We start from the raw sequence: 17,036 nt of genomic DNA, 5'->3' as shown, positions 1-17,036 counted from the left end.
CCTGAGAGCTCACATTGTACATGTAAAAACAGCCCATCAGCTTCCGTGGACTGTCCGGGCTATTGACAATTGTCAATAAAGATTAGTTTGAAAGACAGTTATTTGCAACAATGCTAACAAGACAGAAGCGTGCTGCCTTGATTATCTATGTAATGCTGTGTGCCGAAACCTCCAAGAAAAGAGGTGCAGGCACAAATGGACCTGCAGATGGCATGGAAGATGTGTACAGTATGGCTTGTCCATTTGTCCTTGTGCGGTTGCTATGGCATTTTCAGATGCTCTGTTTGCTACTTTACGCAGGCACAGTGGAGAAAAAAAGGCACTGACATTGGGGAATCGACTTGTGGCTCTGCTTTAACTGTGCGAAAGCCTGCATCAGCCATCCAAACTTTCTGACATGTCAGAAATATATCCAACCATCCAATAGTCTCTCTGGAGCAGATGATCAGTCCTTGCCCCCCCGTACACTGCAGAGCAAACCATGTAGGACTAAGATGGAATTTGGTCCAATTCTAAAATGAGTTGTGCATCGAAAGAAATTGGGTCAAAAAATGGCTAAAATCGTACAGTGTATAATTGGCTCAAGGTAAGAAAAGCAACACCAATAATCAATCATTTCCCTTTACTGTGGAAGATTAAAGGCTCATCCATTCATTCATCTTCTAATCGGCCTGAGGAAATTGGTGTTATTTCTTTCAAAAACATGGGGAAAAAAGGCAATTAAGAATTTGATAAGAAATGCTCCATGAATTGAAAGAAATTAGTAGAAACATTTTTTTTAAAGCTAGGGAACAATGTCCAAAGCTATACTTATAATAAACAAATTTACATATCTAAAATTATGTTACAGAATTATTATGATTTTAAGCACTTTTCCAAGGTCATTTCCTTTTTTGTTTTGTTTTGTTTTTACTTTCTTTCATGTTTTGTTTTTCAGGTATTTTTCTTTCCTAATTACTTAGTTCTTGCTATTTTTGGGTTATTACTTCTTTTATTGCTGCCTTCTTCCCACGTTTTTGAAAGAAATCAAGCCAAGTTGCTCAGGTTTCAAAGGGTTAAGTGAAAGTATCTGGCATTTTGTCTTTGATAACTGGATGGTTTTTCATTGTAACATGAGTTTCCCATGCCACATTAAAAAAAAAAAATCCTTAAATGTTTTCGTGTAATTATGACAAAGATAATACATATGGGAGGAAATATATATGTTACAATCTATATTTTTTTTTTACTTAATTTTTAAAATGTTTTTAACTTTCTTTTAATCTTGCCATTTTTAATTTTCCACATATTTAGACAGTCCTCCATAAGAGCAAAAGAAATGTCTGCCAAAAACAGGTTAAAATAACAAAATTTAATGATGTTGAGATTCAGGAACAGTATAGCTGTGGTATAGATTGCCTCAGCAATTGATAAGACATTATAGTTGTGCTTTCTTAACATTGCAGGCTAGGGCTGCTGTATCTGGTATTGCAACCAAAAACAGCAGCTGTGTACTGTACAAGCACTGTAGCCTCTGGTGCACAGAGCATTCTTTGCCCCAACTGCCCACAATGTCCACATTCTAACTGCAGCTACTTAAATGCAGACCATGTAGACGGTACTATGAAGTGATGGTTAGGTAGAAAAGGTGCTGCACACCAATCAGAGACTGAATCTTTAATAAATGTTGTGATCAGCAGCACGTATTGTAATGCTATTGGAGCTTGCACCACTCTCCTGACAGTGACATACAATTATCGACCAATTGCTTTGATCCACCAACCCTTGTACAAAAGTCATCTGGCATCAGTGCAGATATTGTTGTAAATTTACACTGCGATGTACTCCATGGCCCCAACAAAGGTGTGTACAAGCCAATCAGAGAGCTTTGGTCCATTCCCACTGTAAAGTGTCACTCCAACTGGGTGTAAGTGGAGAATTATGGGATTTGTAGTCTGATGCCAAAGATGCCAACGGGATTTGCAGTCCTATGGACATTTGAACAGAATATCCGCTTGGTGAAAGTGAGGCTGGGACATGGTGGGATTTGTAGTCCAGTTCCTCACTGTGGCTTTCCAAATGGCCGTTGTAATCCACAATGGCTTGTAAAAACCTGTCTTTTTTTTCTTTGTTCGTTTGTTTCTCAGTGTGTAAAGGTGAAGAATATTTCAATGAGTACACAATACTACCATGCAACAACCACACATGGACACCCTGGGACATGTGCACTGTTCAAATACACAGAGGAGACATCTAAAAGACAGCAGCTAAAGGCTGGGATACACGGGTAGCATTTGGTAGCAATGGGGATTGGCAATGATTCCAATCCGGGACAAGTCTACTCCTGTTAGACGCTGCATGTTTTGCAGGCAGAGATCTCGGAGTTGGTAATAGTTTTTATAGTAAATGCATTTTTGTGATGTCAGTAAAACATTTGGTTAAACTGGGGGTTAGAGTTAACTTTGATACAATGTAACTTTTTCCTGACTAATAAAGGGTGTTTCCCATGAGGTATCCACATGTGGGGAAAAATATATCTGTATATAACAACTAATATTACAACAGGCATTACATCACCAGCATCATACTTTAACAGTGATGGCATAACATTTCAGCGAATCAAAATACTCTCTTAACTTGTAAATCCTTTCCAGATGAAATAATAACAGATTTGTTAAGGATCATCAGCTGGTTAAGCCACCCCTACTTGCCTCGCACATCCCAAACTGTTAACATAATGCGTTCTTACCTAATTTTGATTGCTTCAAAAAGTTACCCGTGTAACAATGCCTCAAAACGTCAGACACCCCCCCACTTCCACCCCCACAGTAAAACATTATAACAAAGTTACATTTTTCATTTACAGAAACAATAAATCTCTTTTTTAATAAGCAACCTCTTTTGGTAGTTCTTGATTGCCAAATGGGATTTTTTTTCTCCACTTGTTGGAAAAGGATGATTCCCTTTGTGATTAAAAACTCCAGTCTCCCTCTTCTTCCATCGTTTCCGCCAGTCTCTCTTGCCGTGATTTGTTCATTCGCTATCAGCATCTCTTTTTCATTCTCCTGCAATGCAGAAAAAAGAGCATATATTCTCAAACTTGATCATCAGCTAAACTGGTTTCTACAAGATACGTAGAAGGTGAATATCTGCAATGTGACTGGATAAGTTGAAGCTCCAATGTGTTGGATTTAGGGGGACCTATTGGCAGAAATTGAATATAACAAAATAGCTATATTTTATTTGGTAGATAATTACATGAAAATGGGGACTGTTCTGTTTCTGTTACTTTAAAAAAGACTTGTTTATAGCTACAAAGATCCTCATCTACAAAGATCAACATGTTGCACTGCCATGTTTCTACAGTAGCCCAGAAGGGACAAACCAAACACTAGCTCTAGACAGGGACATTTGCATTTTCATGAGCCACCGTAGTTAACAGATATCAATAATAAGCTGCATGGGAAAAACAGTGCTTTTTTTAAAATGTGAAAATACTTGATTCTCCTTTGGAGAGGGAGATCCCTGAGCAGTGAACACTGAATAAATTCTAACTAGGAGAAGTTTCACCTGGTTACAATCTGCAATCCTCACCGCTAGATGTCACTAAATCCCCTCAAATCTTATACACTGTTCTTGAAAGCACAAACATACTTTACAGAGCAGGGTGAAAAGAACAATATGAATCTTATGTCTGTATATCCAGTGCTGAGCTGGTATCTAGATGTGGTGAGCCTTGCTTAGCTCTAAGACTGAAAGAAAGTGGAAACAGCTAACTACATCTACCAACACCTCTAACACTCACCAATAACAACCCCTTCTAATTCCCAAGGCGTCAAATATGGCAGCTTGGTCAATGGCCCTCGGCATCTGATTCTGACGCAGACTGTACCCCTTAAGATTCTGTATTCATGTAACAGGCTTTTAACGCCACTGTAAACTCATCCGCAGCAATGATGTAGAACAGGCATGTCCAAAGTACAGCCCTCAGACCAATTTTAAACGGCCCTCAGCTTGTTGTTCAAAATATACAATATCTGGCCCCACACATTATTGCTTAATAAAGCCAGCTCATTTTGCATTTTTATCATTCACCACTGAGGGTGGTTATGTAGAATGATAATGGATTTTACTACAAAGTATTTTGATATAAAGATGAATTTTGATGTAAAACATTTGTTTATATCAGTTAAGACATGTTTAATGTTTTGTTCCATGACATAACTGTTTTTCTTCCCTTATGTATGTCAGTAAGAACTGGCTCCCTCATGATGCAGCAGGAGCTGCAAGGGGTATTATTGCATCACATGACTCTTCAAAAGTTGAGCAGATCATCCAGAAGTTTTGAATCCTCAATTCCTTTGTGAAATCGTAAACTATTGCCTTCCGGAAATCTCTCATACATCCCACGTATTTATATACTGACTAGCTTATACAAACATTTAGAAAAACCACAAGCCCATGCTAGGCTTCTGTTTGTGAACTTTCTACAGCATTCAGTATAATGCAACCACATCTCTTAATAGACAGGCTGCTGTGTGATTTTAACTTGCCCCACCAACTTGTTTTATAGATCTTAGACTTCTTACCTGTCAGAGAGCAGAGGCTCTTTGTAAATGGCCATTTTTCTGACTCCATATTAATTTTTATAGGCTAACCTCAAGGGTGCGTCCATTCGCCCCTTCTTTTTATTATGTTGGTGTAAAAGCCATATTCTGCGAAACAGAGATGCTTTCATAATGACAACGTGGAAATTGCGCACACACTGAGGGTGGCTGTGGTCATATGTGGGTCATCAGGCCACATGCCTGTTATTGTGAGAGTTGTTAGTGTTACATGAGAGTCATACAAAGGTTAAATGCCTGGAACACTTCACTAGTCAACCACAGCTGAAGAGGCTTTCCTGATGCGAGCCAACAGATACTGAATTACTTACTCCAGCACGGAGACGCCAGCTGGCTGGAACCCCACTGACAGATCTGTGAAGGTGCCACTCTTACTTACTTTGGCAAATATTACTTACTTTGTCTGGATATTATGTCAGCACGTTGCTGTCATGTATGAGAGCACATTCTTTATGTAAATGAACACTGACATTTTGGGAAGTGTGTTTTTATGCTGTCTTAACCAGAGTGCTATGAAATATAACCCGAACTACTAAAACCTCTGCTACCCTGACTCTAACAAGAGGTATCTTCTACTAACCAAAGAATTCTCCTGATGAAATCTAACCTGCAAAATCGTATTTTTTCTTATTCTCTACCTAAAAGACAGAGACTATTGTTCTCACTTAGAAGACGTTTAACCATCTGAACTCTGCGATAGAAATGATTCACCAGTGCCTACATTGGTATTTGTGTTTATTGTTGTATCTTCAAAACCTTTATATTACTAAAACTGGTAAAGCATAGGCTAAAAGGATGTATAAGTCAATTAGCCATAATATATGATAAAAGTGTAAATATTCACTAAAAAATATACAAAAATCAAAAAAAGTCTAAAATAAAAAAAAATAAATTAAAAATTTGATCAATAATATTTGTAAATGTAGAAACATATAGAAAATATTTTTTTAACATGAGTGCAAAGTTTTTGTGATAGATTCATCATTCATTCCTCTTGTGCCACCATGTGTGTTTGCACTACAGGCACTGCGGCGTCATGACATTATTACTTGCATACAACGTAGGGAAATGGAAAAAGGAAACCTTAACTTTCTACAGCAAAAAGAATGAAATGTTCAATCTAGTATGGTTTTAATTTTAGATTTATGCAAATATGTAGCTGCCTGCAGGGCAAACAAAAACCTCAAAGGTCTGTTTTTAAAAGGTTTGGAAATCCCGACTTTGTTAAAATTAACTTAAAACTTGAAATACTGTTTTAATGTAGAAAAAACTTGTGAAACTTGAAAACCCTGAAAAACATCCCAGCCAACATTTGTTACCCATGTGGGCCCTACATGGGCTATGCTAGGTCTTCCCGGGTAACAAGAGGATATGGGCCTAAAATGGGCATCTTATGTGGGGCCCATTTTGTTAGGGGTTAGGCTTAGCCTCTCCCTTTCCTTGTGTTTTCCTGTTGTTTCTTCCCCTCCCTATTGTGTCATGTTTGTCTCAGTCTGTCTGTGTTGCTGGGCGTGGACTTCTGGCTCTCTCCTCCTGCCTCTGTGTTGCTGGGCGTGGACTCTGGGTTCCCTCCTCCTGCCTGCCCATCTGATCTCCTGCAGCTGCTGGTTCTCCTCACCTGCACCTAATCTCCAATCAAGCCCTGCAGTGTATATAACCCTGGTTCAGACCTCCAGACTCCGCCAGATCGTTCAGTCTCTGTAGCGGTACAGACGTCTAGGCCTCCTTACCTATGATTATTTGGCTCATTTGTGGTTTTGTTCCTGGACAACCAGTTTACCTGTTTTTCCTCTGTGCCTCAGATCCTCCATGCCAGCTCCACCACTTTACAAGACTTGACCTGCCTCACCTCTGTCTTCAGCAGCCAATTTGGTTTCTCCACCTTCCACTCCACCGCCTGCCCTGCTCCACAGATCAACGTCCTCAGCCTGTCCACTCCAGCCAAGCCTTCAACCAACTTTCCTTTTTTTTCCTAAAATAAACCGGCTAAACAGTTCAGTCTTCTGGTGTCTGCTTTTGGGTCCCAATTTTGAACTGCCTTAACAGAACGATCTGGCCAACATGGACCCAGCAGACACAGACCCTGAAACTGTAAATTTACAGAAAGCCGTCTCCAGTCATGGTCAGTTATTAGGACAACATCAGCAACATCTCCGAGCACTCTCCGAAAGCAGCCAAAGCATGGTAAATCAAATATCTGAACTTACACACCAAGTGTCTCTACTCACGTCCCTGCTCACTCCTTCAGCGTTCCCAGCTCAACCTCCTCAGTCCGTTCCACCTGCTGCTGCTGCTACGCCACCTCCACCTCGGGATTCCTATGCCACTGACCCAGAGCCCTTCTCCGGACAAATGGACAAGTGCCGAGGATTTCTCCTGCAATGTGCCATGGTTTTCCAGCAACGGCCTCAAGCATTTACTTCGGACCAATCTAAGGTACAATATTCACTGGGATTATTACGAGGAAGAGCTTTGGCTTGGGCGGAGGCAATTTATTCAAGTCAATCTGTGGGAACCTGGTCTTATGAGGATTTTGTTCATAAAATGAAAAGCTGTGTTTGATCATCCTGACTATCAAGGCAATTCATCTAACTGCCTGTTGAATCTTCGGCAGGGTAACAGGAGTGTGGCTGATTATTCTGTTGATTTTTGGACCTATTCTGCTGATGCCAAGTGGAATGAGGAAGCTCTGCGAGGAGTATTTGTTAAAGGTTTAAGTGAGCAAATGAAGGATGAATTGGCAACCCGTGACGAACCTGCTGACTTGTGTTCTTTGGTTTCGCTTGCCATTAGGATCGACAACCGTCTACGTGAACGTCGTGCAGAAAGATTCAGACGTTCTCAGCAGCCATCTGCTTCTCGTCCTCTGCCCTCAACATCTACAAGAATCCAGCCTTCTGTGAGTTCCTCTGTTAGTGCCACTGTTTCACCTCCCGAGGAGGAACCTATGCAGTTGGGGCGTGCCCATATAACGCCTGAGGAGCGTCTTCGGAGAATCAGGGCTGGTGAGTGCATTTATTGTGGCCAAATGGGACATTTTCTGGCAACCTGCCCTATTCGGCCAAAAGACAGGGCTCATCAGTAGAAGTGGGGGTACTGGTGGGCCAGACAAGATCTTCCTCCCCATCCAAGCCACGATTACAGATACAAGCCACAATCTGTTGTAACCAACTAAACTTGCCTCTTTTCGCCTTGGTAGATTCTGGTGCGGAAGAGAACTTTCTGGATTATGAGTAGCCATTCAGTCTGGAATAGCCCTGGAACCTCTGGAAAGACCCCTCACTGCCAATGCCCTGGATGGAAGATTGCTGGCTCATGTCACCCAACAAACTGAACCCATCACCTTGGTACTCTCAGGAAATCACAGAGAAACAATCAGGTTTAACATTATTTCTGCTCCCAAAACACCATTGCTGCTGGGACACCCATGGTTAAAATGTCATAACCCCCACATTGATTGGTCTGCCGGGAGGATTGTGAGTTGGAGTTCATTTTGCCATTCATCATGTTTGCAGTCTGCTTTGCCTCCCACAGAGGGTGCTGTGGTATTACCCGGTCCTGAGCCTCCAGATTTGTCTTCCGTACCTGCTGATTACCATGACCTTGGTGAGGTTTTCAGTAAAAATCGTGCTCTTTCTCTGCCTCCCCACAGACCTTACGACTGTGCCATTGATCTCCTCCCTGGTGCTCCTTTGCCATCTAGCCGCTTGTATAACCTGTCTCAACCCGAAAGAGAGGCCATGGAGAAGTATATCAAGGAATCTCTGGCAGCTGCATAATCAGCCTTCCTCCTCCCCTCTCGGTGCTGGTTTCTTCTTTGTGGATAAGAAGGATAAGACCTTATGCCCCTGCATTGACTTCCGAGGTTTGAACAATATCTGCAGTGAAGAACAAAGTATCCCCTGCCATTACTCACGTCTGCTTTGAACCTCTCCAAGGTGCCACCATATTCTGAAGCTGGATCTACGGAACATATCACCTGGTTAGCATAAGAGAAGGAGATGAATGGAAGACGGCCTTCAATACTCCACTGGGCCATTTGAGTACTTGGTGATGCCATTTGGCCTGACAAATCGCACCTGCCGTCTTCCAGGCTTTGGTGAATGATGTGTTGAGAGATTCTCTAAATCGCTTTGTATTTGTCTATCTTGATGACATTCTGGTTTCCAAGACCCAGTCAGAACATATCTTCCATGTCCGTCAGGTTCTGCAGCGACTTATGGAGAATAAACTGTTTGTCAAAGCAGAGAAATGTGTATTCCACTCCAGCTCTGTGAGTTTCCTTGGGTACATTATTGAGAGCGGGCAGGTGAAGACGGATCCAGAAAAGATCAGAGCAGTTGCTGAATGGCCACAACCCACCACCAGAAAACAGCTTCAGAGATTCCTTGGCCCATGAAATTTCTACAGGAGGTTCATTAGGGATTTCAGCCGTGTTGCTGCACCACTTACTAGCCTAACCTCCTCTTCAGTTCCATTCTCCTGGACTCTGAGGCAGGGGGTTGCCTTCAAGGAGTTGAAGAATCTCTTCACCTCAGCGCCTGTCCTGATGCAGCCAGACCCATCCCGGCAGTTCGTTGTAGAGGTGGATGCATCCGACACAGGAGTAGGGGCAGTCTTGTCTCAGCGCCTTGAACCAGATCAGAAGCTCCATCCCTGTGCCTACTTTTCTCGACGTCTGTCTCCAGCTGAGCGCAATTATGATGTTGGTAACCGAGAACTTCTGGCTGTTAAACTTGCCCTTGAAGAATGGAGACACTGGCTGGAGGGGGCTGAACAACCATTTGTGGTGTGGACCGACCATAAAAACCTTGCTTACCTTCAATCCATGGCGACTGAACTCTCGCCAAGCTCTAAGCTGGGCACTGTTTTTCAGCAGGTTCAATTTCATTCTTACTTACCGCCCTGGCTCCCGCAATTTGAAGCCAGATTCCCTCTCACGTCAACACATGGAGGAAGACGCAACCTGCTGTCCAGACACAATTCTCCCAGCTGAATGTGTTGTAGCTGCTATAACTTGGGAGATTGAGTCAGCTGTGAGAGAAGCTCAGAAGGATGAGCCAGATCAGGAACTGGTCCCCCTAACTGTCTGTTTGTCCCAGATTCTGTCTCGTTCACAGGTCCTGCAGTGGGTGCATGCTTCACGGTTCTCCTGCCATCCAGGGATTAATCGTACTCTCACGCTGCTCAAGAGATATTTCTGGTGGCCCACCATGGACTCAGACACCCGTGCCTTCGTCACTGCCTGCACAGTTTGTGCCCGAGGAAAGTCTTCGCACCGCCCCCCTGCTGGCCTGCTCCGTCCTCTACCTGTTCCCAGTCGCCCTTGGTCACACATCGCTTTGGATTTCGTCACCGGCCTACCCCCTTCCAATGGTAACACTACTATACTGACCATAGTTGACCGTTTTTCCAAGGCAGTTCATTTTGTTGCTTTGCCTAAACTTCCTTCAGCCAAAGAAACTGCCGACCTTATGATTAATCAGGTGTTTCGTCTCCATGGTATCCCAGTAGATATTGTATCTGATCGAGGCCCTCAGTTTATCTCTCAAGTTTGGAAAGCCTTCTGTCAAGCCCTTGGTGCATCAGTTAGCCTCTCCTCTGGATTTCATCCTCAAACAAATGGCCAGACTGAGAGAGCTAATCAAGATCTGGAGTCAGCACTACGCTGTGTTGCTGCTTCAAACCCTGCCAGCTTGGAGCACCCACTTAGCCTGGATTGAGTATGCGCACAACTCCCTGACCAGTGCAGCCACAGGTATGTCACCTTTTGAAGCTTCTCTTGGTTATCAACCACCTCTGTTCCCTTCCCAGGAGAGCGAGTTGGCTGTTCCTTCTGTGCAGCATCATCTTCGCCGGTGCCGTAAGGTCTGGAAGGACACCCGTGCAGCACTCCTCCGAACCTCCAGCCACAACAAGCACTTGGCAGACCAGCACCGAACATCAGCTCCACGATATGAACCAGGTCAGACTGTTTGGTTGTCCTCGAAGCATATTCCTATTAAGGCAGATTCAAAGAAGTTGTCACCTCGTTATCTGGGCCCATTCTCTATTGAGAAGGTTATCAACCCTACCGTTGTCAGGTTACGGCTCCCCAGTTCGATGCGAGTCCACCCGACTTTCCATGTCTCCCAGCTTAAACCTGTGGTTGTCAGTCCTCTGTGCCCTCCAGCCGCGCCCCCTCCACCCCCCCGGCTTGTTGATGACCATCCGGCTTTCACTGTCCGCCGCCTTCTGGATGTCCGTCGGCGTGGCAGGGGGCTCCACTATCTGGTTGACTGGGAGGGATATGGACCGGAGGAGCGGTCCTGGGTTCCTCGTTCCTTCATTCTGGACCCCCGGATGGTGCGGGAGTTTCATCGGTCCCATCCCTACAAGCCTGGTGGGTCGCCAGGGGGCTCCCGTTAGAGGGGGGGTACTGTTAGGGGTTAGGCTTAGCCTCTCCCTTTCCTTGTGTTTTCCTGTTGTTTCTTCCCCTCCCTATTGTGTCATGTTTGTCTCAGTCTGTCTGTGTTGCTGGGCGTGGGACTTCTGGCTCTCCTCCTGCCTCTGTGTTGCTGGGCGTGGACTCTGGGTTCCCTCCTCCTGCCTGCCCATCTGATCTCCTGCAGCTGCTGGTTCTCCTCACCTGCACCTAATCTCCAATCAAGCCCTGCAGTGTATATAACCCTGGTTCAGACCTCCAGACTCCGCCAGATCGTTCAGTCTCTGTGTGTACAGACGCATCTAGGCCTCCTTACCTATGATTATTTGGCTCATTTGTGGTTTTGTTCCTGGACAACCAGTTTACCTGTTTTTCCTCTGTGCCTCAGATCCTCCATGCCAGCTCCACCACTTTACAAGACTTGACCTGCCTCACCTCTGTCTTCAGCAGCCAATTTGGTTTCTCCACCTTCCACTCCACCGCCTGCCCTGCTCCACCGAATCCAACCTCCTCAGCCTGTCCACTCCAGCCAAGCCTTCAACCAACTTTCCTTTTTTTTCCTAAAATAAACCGGCTAAACAGTTCAGTCTTCTGGTGTCTGCTTTTGGGTCCCAATTTTGAACTGCCTTAACACATTTGGGTAAAACCACTCGTGGGCAACTGGCATTGGGCCACTATGGAACCCATGGACAATCCTATGTGGCACTTTTTTCAGCCCATTTACTAAAATAAACTCCCAGTTAAATCTCTTTTCCTGTGTTCAGTTGGTAAACAACAATACTGCATCACAGCCAGCATCTGGTAAGGAGTGAGAGACAGCCGGTTGACCAAATCATTATTTCATGGTCGCAACAGTGTCTCACAAAATCAGCATAAATAGAGGTTAATTACAACAGCTGTGCTGTATCATTGGATATAATGTTTAAAATGCGTGATCACAAAAAGGTCAGACGTGTCAGAAAGTTTTCCTCTTAACTTTCCCATCACATAGCCATCACTGGGCTTGCTTACATCTTTGTGTTATAAGATCTCCATTTACTGCATATGCACTGAAACAAGTTGGTGTTTTAAGGTTAATACACTTGAAACCATTTTGGCAAATCTTTGTTGAGGCTGAAATTCCAACTGTGAAAATTACAGCGTTCAAAGGGAGGTAAAAAATGGTCTATTGTTATTAGAAAAGACTATAGGTCAACTTCTACATTTAACTGTTGGAGTAAGCTCCTTCATAAATGTGTCTTACTCTTTATCCATGTTCAAGAACTTTTTTGTTGGCTCTTTAGAGGTCCATCGATGTTTAGAACAACTGTCTGGCCAATGGATGACTGCAGACTGTGCATGTTTTTATGATATAAACGTGAAGAAACGATCAATCCAGAGACATACCAATAAACATACCATGAACAGTATGAGCATACATCAGATGCAAATATTTAAATGAAACAGATGACCTTACTGACTGTATAAAAGATGGGAAAACATGACAACTCTCCCAAAATGGAACTTTTCAATCTGGATCACCCCCTGGTGTCTGTCTGCAGTATAGGTCATAAAGCCCACCCCTCCATGTTAGTGAAGGGGACATAGGCCAAACTAAAAACTCAAATTACACACCAAATACATTTTTCTCAAAGATGGTTTCTGTCACTGAGGGCAGTTCTCATCACTTTGATGTTTGTTTAAGCTATCATTTTTATGATAAGTTCAGTTTTAATGAGTTAGGCTATTCAGTTCTACATATAGGGGATTTTCCACCATGATTGACAGCTGGGTTAGCCAATCCATGCACTTGCATTCAGTGGAGCTACTCGTGATTGGTTGGATGGATGTTTTGGAGCTCCCCCACTGCGGATATTGCTACTGCGCAGACTCCAGCTCTCAGTGATGTCACCAGTGCAAGATGGCAACGGCAACATATCTGCAATATTTAGCCCTCCCATTTAATCTTTTATTTAGATAAAACTATGGGCGGTTGTTAAACCTCACTCATTGGTTTCTCATTTGTGTTCACCACGTCAATGACACCTGCTGTATGAGCCTGTACTTAAGAACTATATTCTACTAATGCTGAGAGAAAGTGTTAATTACAGTGTGATAGACTTTTTTAAATTAGAAAAGAAATACTGCTTTCTTTTGAATTGTTTTATTGCCTTTGTCAACCCTGATTTTGGAAAAAGCTGTAAAAAGCATTAATATTTATTATGATTATTACTATGGTTGTTGTTGCAATGTAATTATTTGGTGAGAGTGATCAGAGAAGATACTGAACCAAAGGAAGTTGTTTTGGCAGGAAACATTTCTAAAATTGCAACATTTGAGGCCAGGTTTTACAAACAAATAAGACAATTATACTTCTAAACTGCAAACTTGTGGTTGTGCGTGTGTGTGTGTGTGTGTGTGTGTGTGGTTACCTGTTAGAGTGGTTCAGGGTAGGCCTGTCTTGGGTCATAGGTCATGTCGGGGATGTAGGGCTCATGGAGGTCAGGGTCTAGCGGCAGGGTGTCCAGAGGCAGATCAGCGTAGCCGTAGGGAGGATAAGTACCATCTAACTCTGAGAGACATACAAGACTGATCAGCCAAATATATACATATAAACATCCCCCAAATCATGCTGATGATATGCATATTTTCTTTGTTTTATCAAAAATTAATGAGCTGTGAGTGAGGAATGATAGTAGCTACAACTATCTCAATGTGAAACCACACATCGTTTTGTACATTTTTGTTTTTAACAAATGAGATACAGTGTATTCAGTATACCCATTTTCCACCAAAATTAGTGCATGCACGCAGGTTTTTCAAACATGGATAAACCTGCTAAAAATAGGTTATAGACTTATTTTCCACTGCCCAAAAAGCAGAGCTGTGAACACGGCGCTGCAGCAGGTTAGTATGTGAGTGTGGGGGTTGTTTTGTTGTGTCTGTTTGACATCACAGACAGGCTGGTAAACACGAAACCAGAAGACAGAGGTCTGTGACAACTTTACAGTGGCTACTTCTCTTTAGAAGCAGCTTTAAGCAGCACAAGCCATTTAGTTCAATTTATTGAGAAAAGGCAGACATCTTTATGGCCAATATCTCCAACACTTCAAGTCACACCAAAAGTAGCTAGACTGAAAAATATCAGATAAAAGGAAAAATTTGCATTTTCGATTTTAGTGTGAACTGTCCCTTTTAAGTGAAACATGTTAATAGGCATGAGGATGAATATTACAATTACTGAATGAATGAATTCATTCAGCTCCGACATAATATACTGTGAAACACACCTTCAATCGGCCTCCTTTCCAACTACTGACAGTTTGATGTGTGTGTGTGTGTGTGTGTGTGTGTGTGTGTGTGTGTGTGCATGTGTGTGTGTGCGTGCCTTCTCATGCGTGCTGTGGTGGATAAAGCGTCTGGAAGAAAATGACACGTGGAGATCTCAGCTTTAAATAGGACCAAAACCCTTCTCTCAATCGCACACACACACACACACACACACACACACACACACTGAAGACTGAGCATTAATTAAAGATGGTGAGATGGAGGGATTTGCACAAAGTATGCACACAGAGCTCATGAGAGACGAACAATTTAGTGAGGGGGGAGAAAAACTGACGAGAGAGAGGAGGAGAGCTGTCCTCTGCTTTTTGCCTTTGATTATTTGCTCTTTTTCTCCTTTGTTTAAATTTATTTTAGAAACTTCCCCTTTTTTCTTTTCCACTTTTTTGTCCATGCTAGGGCTGGGCAATATGGCTTTAAAATAATAATATGATGTTTCAGGGCTATATCACAATACACAATATATATCTCAATATTGTGAAATCTCCTCTAAACTACTGAAAACTACTAAAATACAAAATTATTATATGAGCCACAGTTACAAATAAAGTAAGTACTGCCATAAAATAAAGTTACATGAACTACAGTTAAAATTAAGTTGAATAAAATAATGTTATGTTAAATAAAGTACTCTAATACTAGTAGTAATAGTAAAATTATTATTGTAAGAATCAAATAAATCAAAGCAGAACCCATGGTGCTTTTATTTTGAAGGACCCAACTCATTTCGACAGAAGTGTAACTGTAAAGATGGTATGAAGATTCACCCACTGCTAGCTGGAAACAAACTAACAGCTTTCCAGTTCATAGACTGCAAATATTTCCAAGTTGCACTGGCGCTCTGAGGTTACAAAATGTGACTAAATAGTCACTGCCTGGAGCTCTGCAAAAGCCTAAAAAGGCTAAAAAACACAAACACACTAGACAATTTATACCTGATGTGCACCATAAAAGTCATTTTCTGAGATTGGTCCAGATGTCCACCCTTAGGATCAGATTGAGACATCTCTGCAAATTTATGGCAATACTAATGCTGATGCCACCTTGATGTTTAAATATGCTACAAATTCTACTTTGCAGTTTCTCATTTCTGTAGTAACAGTATTAAATCTGCATACCGTGTCTGTCTTTTAAGAGTTTACAAGATCAGATTTGGTCAAAGCAAAATTTACAGTGAACATGTAGCTGAGGTTACGCTTATACTAATATTTTGTGTGGCTTAAAACTAATCAATGAAGGCAAAGTTTACTCTTGGTTATATGCACACCCCAAAGTTATTGTAAAGTTGTGACTGTGATTTGGTAAATATTACATAAATAATGCAGATTTATTGCAACTAGCTGAAAGGGGCACATCTCCACCTGCCTCGGTGAAGTCGGACATACTTCCCATCAATAAATCAAATCTCCCCCGGTGATTGCATACTGGGACAAGGACAGCAGTCCAATTAAACGTCCTCGTTTCTGTAAGAGTGTCTGTATTTTTAATTGTATTGCGAATCTTACCTTCAGGATTTCTAAATACTCTTTTATACAATACCTCGATACCGTGTAAAATGTTGAATTCACGAGTGGATCTAAGATCTGTCAGCTCTGATCAGATGGTGTATCATCATCATCATCGCAGGAGAAAACTGAGACAGAGAGAGTGAGCTGTGAAGTGAAGGACAAATGACACGTACTGCTTCTCTCTGTCACAGTGGCTCCTCATTAATGAGTCGAGTGTTATGCTGCCAGCGTTGCTGTTGTCTCTCTGCTGGAGACCGTTCAGTTTCAACACACACACAACATTTTGGACTGGATTTTAGTGTCCTCTGCTTACCTAAAGATCTAAAAAAAAAAAACCCAAAAAAGTAATAATAATTTATGCAAATAAGATTTGGGTAACTTTTCAACGAGTTTTGGACATGTACCTCCCAGTAGAGTCCCCTGCTGGGAGTTACATACATCACGGGCTGGAGTTGAAGTTTGACACTGGTGACATCACTGTCAATGTTAGTGTGAAATCAAAGTATACGTATGTATGTAGACACACACACACACACACTGATGGTGCAGTAGCTTCATGGCCCTTGTCTATTCTGTCAAAAGCAGGGAACCTACCTGCATGATTGCTTCATGACGTGTGTGTGTGTGTGTGTGTGTGTGCGAGCACAGCCGTGGCCCTGCTGTTGAGGAGTTATATGACAGGAATACTAATATTATCTCTCTCTCTCTGTGTGTGTGTGTGTGTGTGTGTGTGTGTGTGTGCGCGCGTGTGTGTGCATGCCGGCTGACTGAATGTTGTGCATGTTGATGTCCAGCGTTATTTTAACAAAGTGTTGTTTGTTGTGTCTTGAGCATTTGCTACTGTGTTGACAGATCCGTTTCCCATGAGACTTCTGTCTAATGAGCCTGTGTGGTGTGTTTGAAGCTCTCTCCACCTTTTCTGAAGTTTCGAAAGGTGTGAAGAGGGAGGGCGCGGCAGGGGACTTGTGTTTGATGGAAAATACTAAGGAAGAAGAACCAAAGATAGTGTGTGGTTTAGAGTATAAATGAATGGAGGACACAGCACTGATTAGCTGTCTCTGTTGTTCACAGTCTTCAAATCTATTTTAATGTATTAATCAATGCGCTGTTTCCATTACACATATTCGTCTTACTTCACACTGTAAACAACTGCAAGTTGTTAGACAATAGCCC

The 17,036-nt window shown here is 42.5% G+C and overlaps 3 protein-coding genes across 7 annotated transcripts in view; 2 read left to right on the top strand and 1 right to left on the bottom strand.

Annotated features, from left to right (window-relative positions):
* Positions 1-921: 921 nt before the first annotated feature.
* LOC121956668 (junction plakoglobin a) overlaps positions 922-17,036 on the bottom strand; it is a 182,971-nt gene continuing 166,856 nt past the window's right edge. The window contains exons 16-17 of the mRNA XM_042505020.2: positions 13,440-13,579; positions 922-3,044 (exon numbers count right to left, since the gene is read on the bottom strand). Coding sequence (XP_042360954.1) covers positions 13,443-13,579 — 137 coding nt within the window. The 3' untranslated portion in view covers positions 922-3,044; positions 13,440-13,442. The remainder of the gene's footprint in view (positions 3,045-13,439; positions 13,580-17,036) is intronic.
* Positions 6,533-8,372, top strand: LOC148186413 (uncharacterized). 3 transcript variants are annotated; one of them, XR_015774807.1, is made up of 4 exons: positions 6,533-7,040; positions 7,219-7,315; positions 7,398-7,609; positions 7,804-8,372. XR_015774807.1 is itself a non-coding variant. In XM_088069078.1 (3 exons), the coding sequence occupies exons 1-3, from the start codon at positions 6,666-6,668 to the stop codon at positions 7,839-7,841; spliced, it is 804 nt and encodes a 267-aa protein (XP_087925204.1). In that variant the 5' UTR covers positions 6,533-6,665; the 3' UTR covers positions 7,842-8,372. The 3 variants fall into 3 exon arrangements, 2 of the variants coding, with proteins under 2 accessions (XP_087925204.1, XP_087925206.1); XM_088069078.1 differs by having other exon boundaries at positions 7,219-7,609; XM_088069080.1 differs by lacking the exon at positions 7,804-8,372 and having other exon boundaries at positions 7,398-7,651.
* LOC148186412 (uncharacterized) lies at positions 9,468-11,134 on the top strand. 3 transcript variants are annotated; one of them, XM_088069113.1, is made up of 4 exons: positions 9,468-9,980; positions 10,119-10,327; positions 10,419-10,569; positions 10,688-11,134. In XM_088069113.1, the coding sequence occupies exons 1-4, from the start codon at positions 9,741-9,743 to the stop codon at positions 10,742-10,744; spliced, it is 657 nt and encodes a 218-aa protein (XP_087925239.1). In that variant the 5' UTR covers positions 9,468-9,740; the 3' UTR covers positions 10,745-11,134. The 3 variants fall into 3 exon arrangements, 2 of the variants coding, with proteins under 2 accessions (XP_087925239.1, XP_087925238.1); XR_015774817.1 differs by having other exon boundaries at positions 10,116-11,134; XM_088069112.1 differs by having other exon boundaries at positions 10,119-11,134.

The sequence above is a fragment of the Plectropomus leopardus genome, chromosome 18, assembly GCF_026936395.1.
Source record: "Plectropomus leopardus strain MGB_pleo_1.0 chromosome 18, ASM2693639v1, whole genome shotgun sequence".
Classification (NCBI taxonomy): domain Eukaryota; kingdom Metazoa; phylum Chordata; class Actinopteri; order Perciformes; family Serranidae; genus Plectropomus; species Plectropomus leopardus.
Note: the sequence above shows the minus strand (reverse complement) of the source record. Positions and strands in the feature narration are given on the sequence as shown.

What these genes read in the sequence shown, in the direction of transcription:
- LOC148186413 (XM_088069078.1), top strand. Translation starts at nt 6,666, where the DNA reads ATGGACCCAGCAGACACAGACCCTGAAACTGTAAATTTACAGAAAGCC. An exon ending in TTACTTCGGACCAATCTAAG is followed by an intron (nt 7,041 to 7,218) that starts GTACAATATTCA and finishes AATCTTCGGCAG; the next exon opens with GGTAACAGGAGTGTGGCTGA. An exon ending in TCTTCGGAGAATCAGGGCTG is followed by an intron (nt 7,610 to 7,803) that starts GTGAGTGCATTT and finishes TCGCCTTGGTAG; the next exon opens with ATTCTGGTGCGGAAGAGAAC.
- LOC148186412 (XM_088069112.1), top strand. Translation starts at nt 9,741, where the DNA reads ATGCTTCACGGTTCTCCTGCCATCCAGGGATTAATCGTACTCTCACGC. An exon ending in CGGCCTACCCCCTTCCAATG is followed by an intron (nt 9,981 to 10,118) that starts GTAACACTACTA and finishes GTATCCCAGTAG; the next exon opens with ATATTGTATCTGATCGAGGC.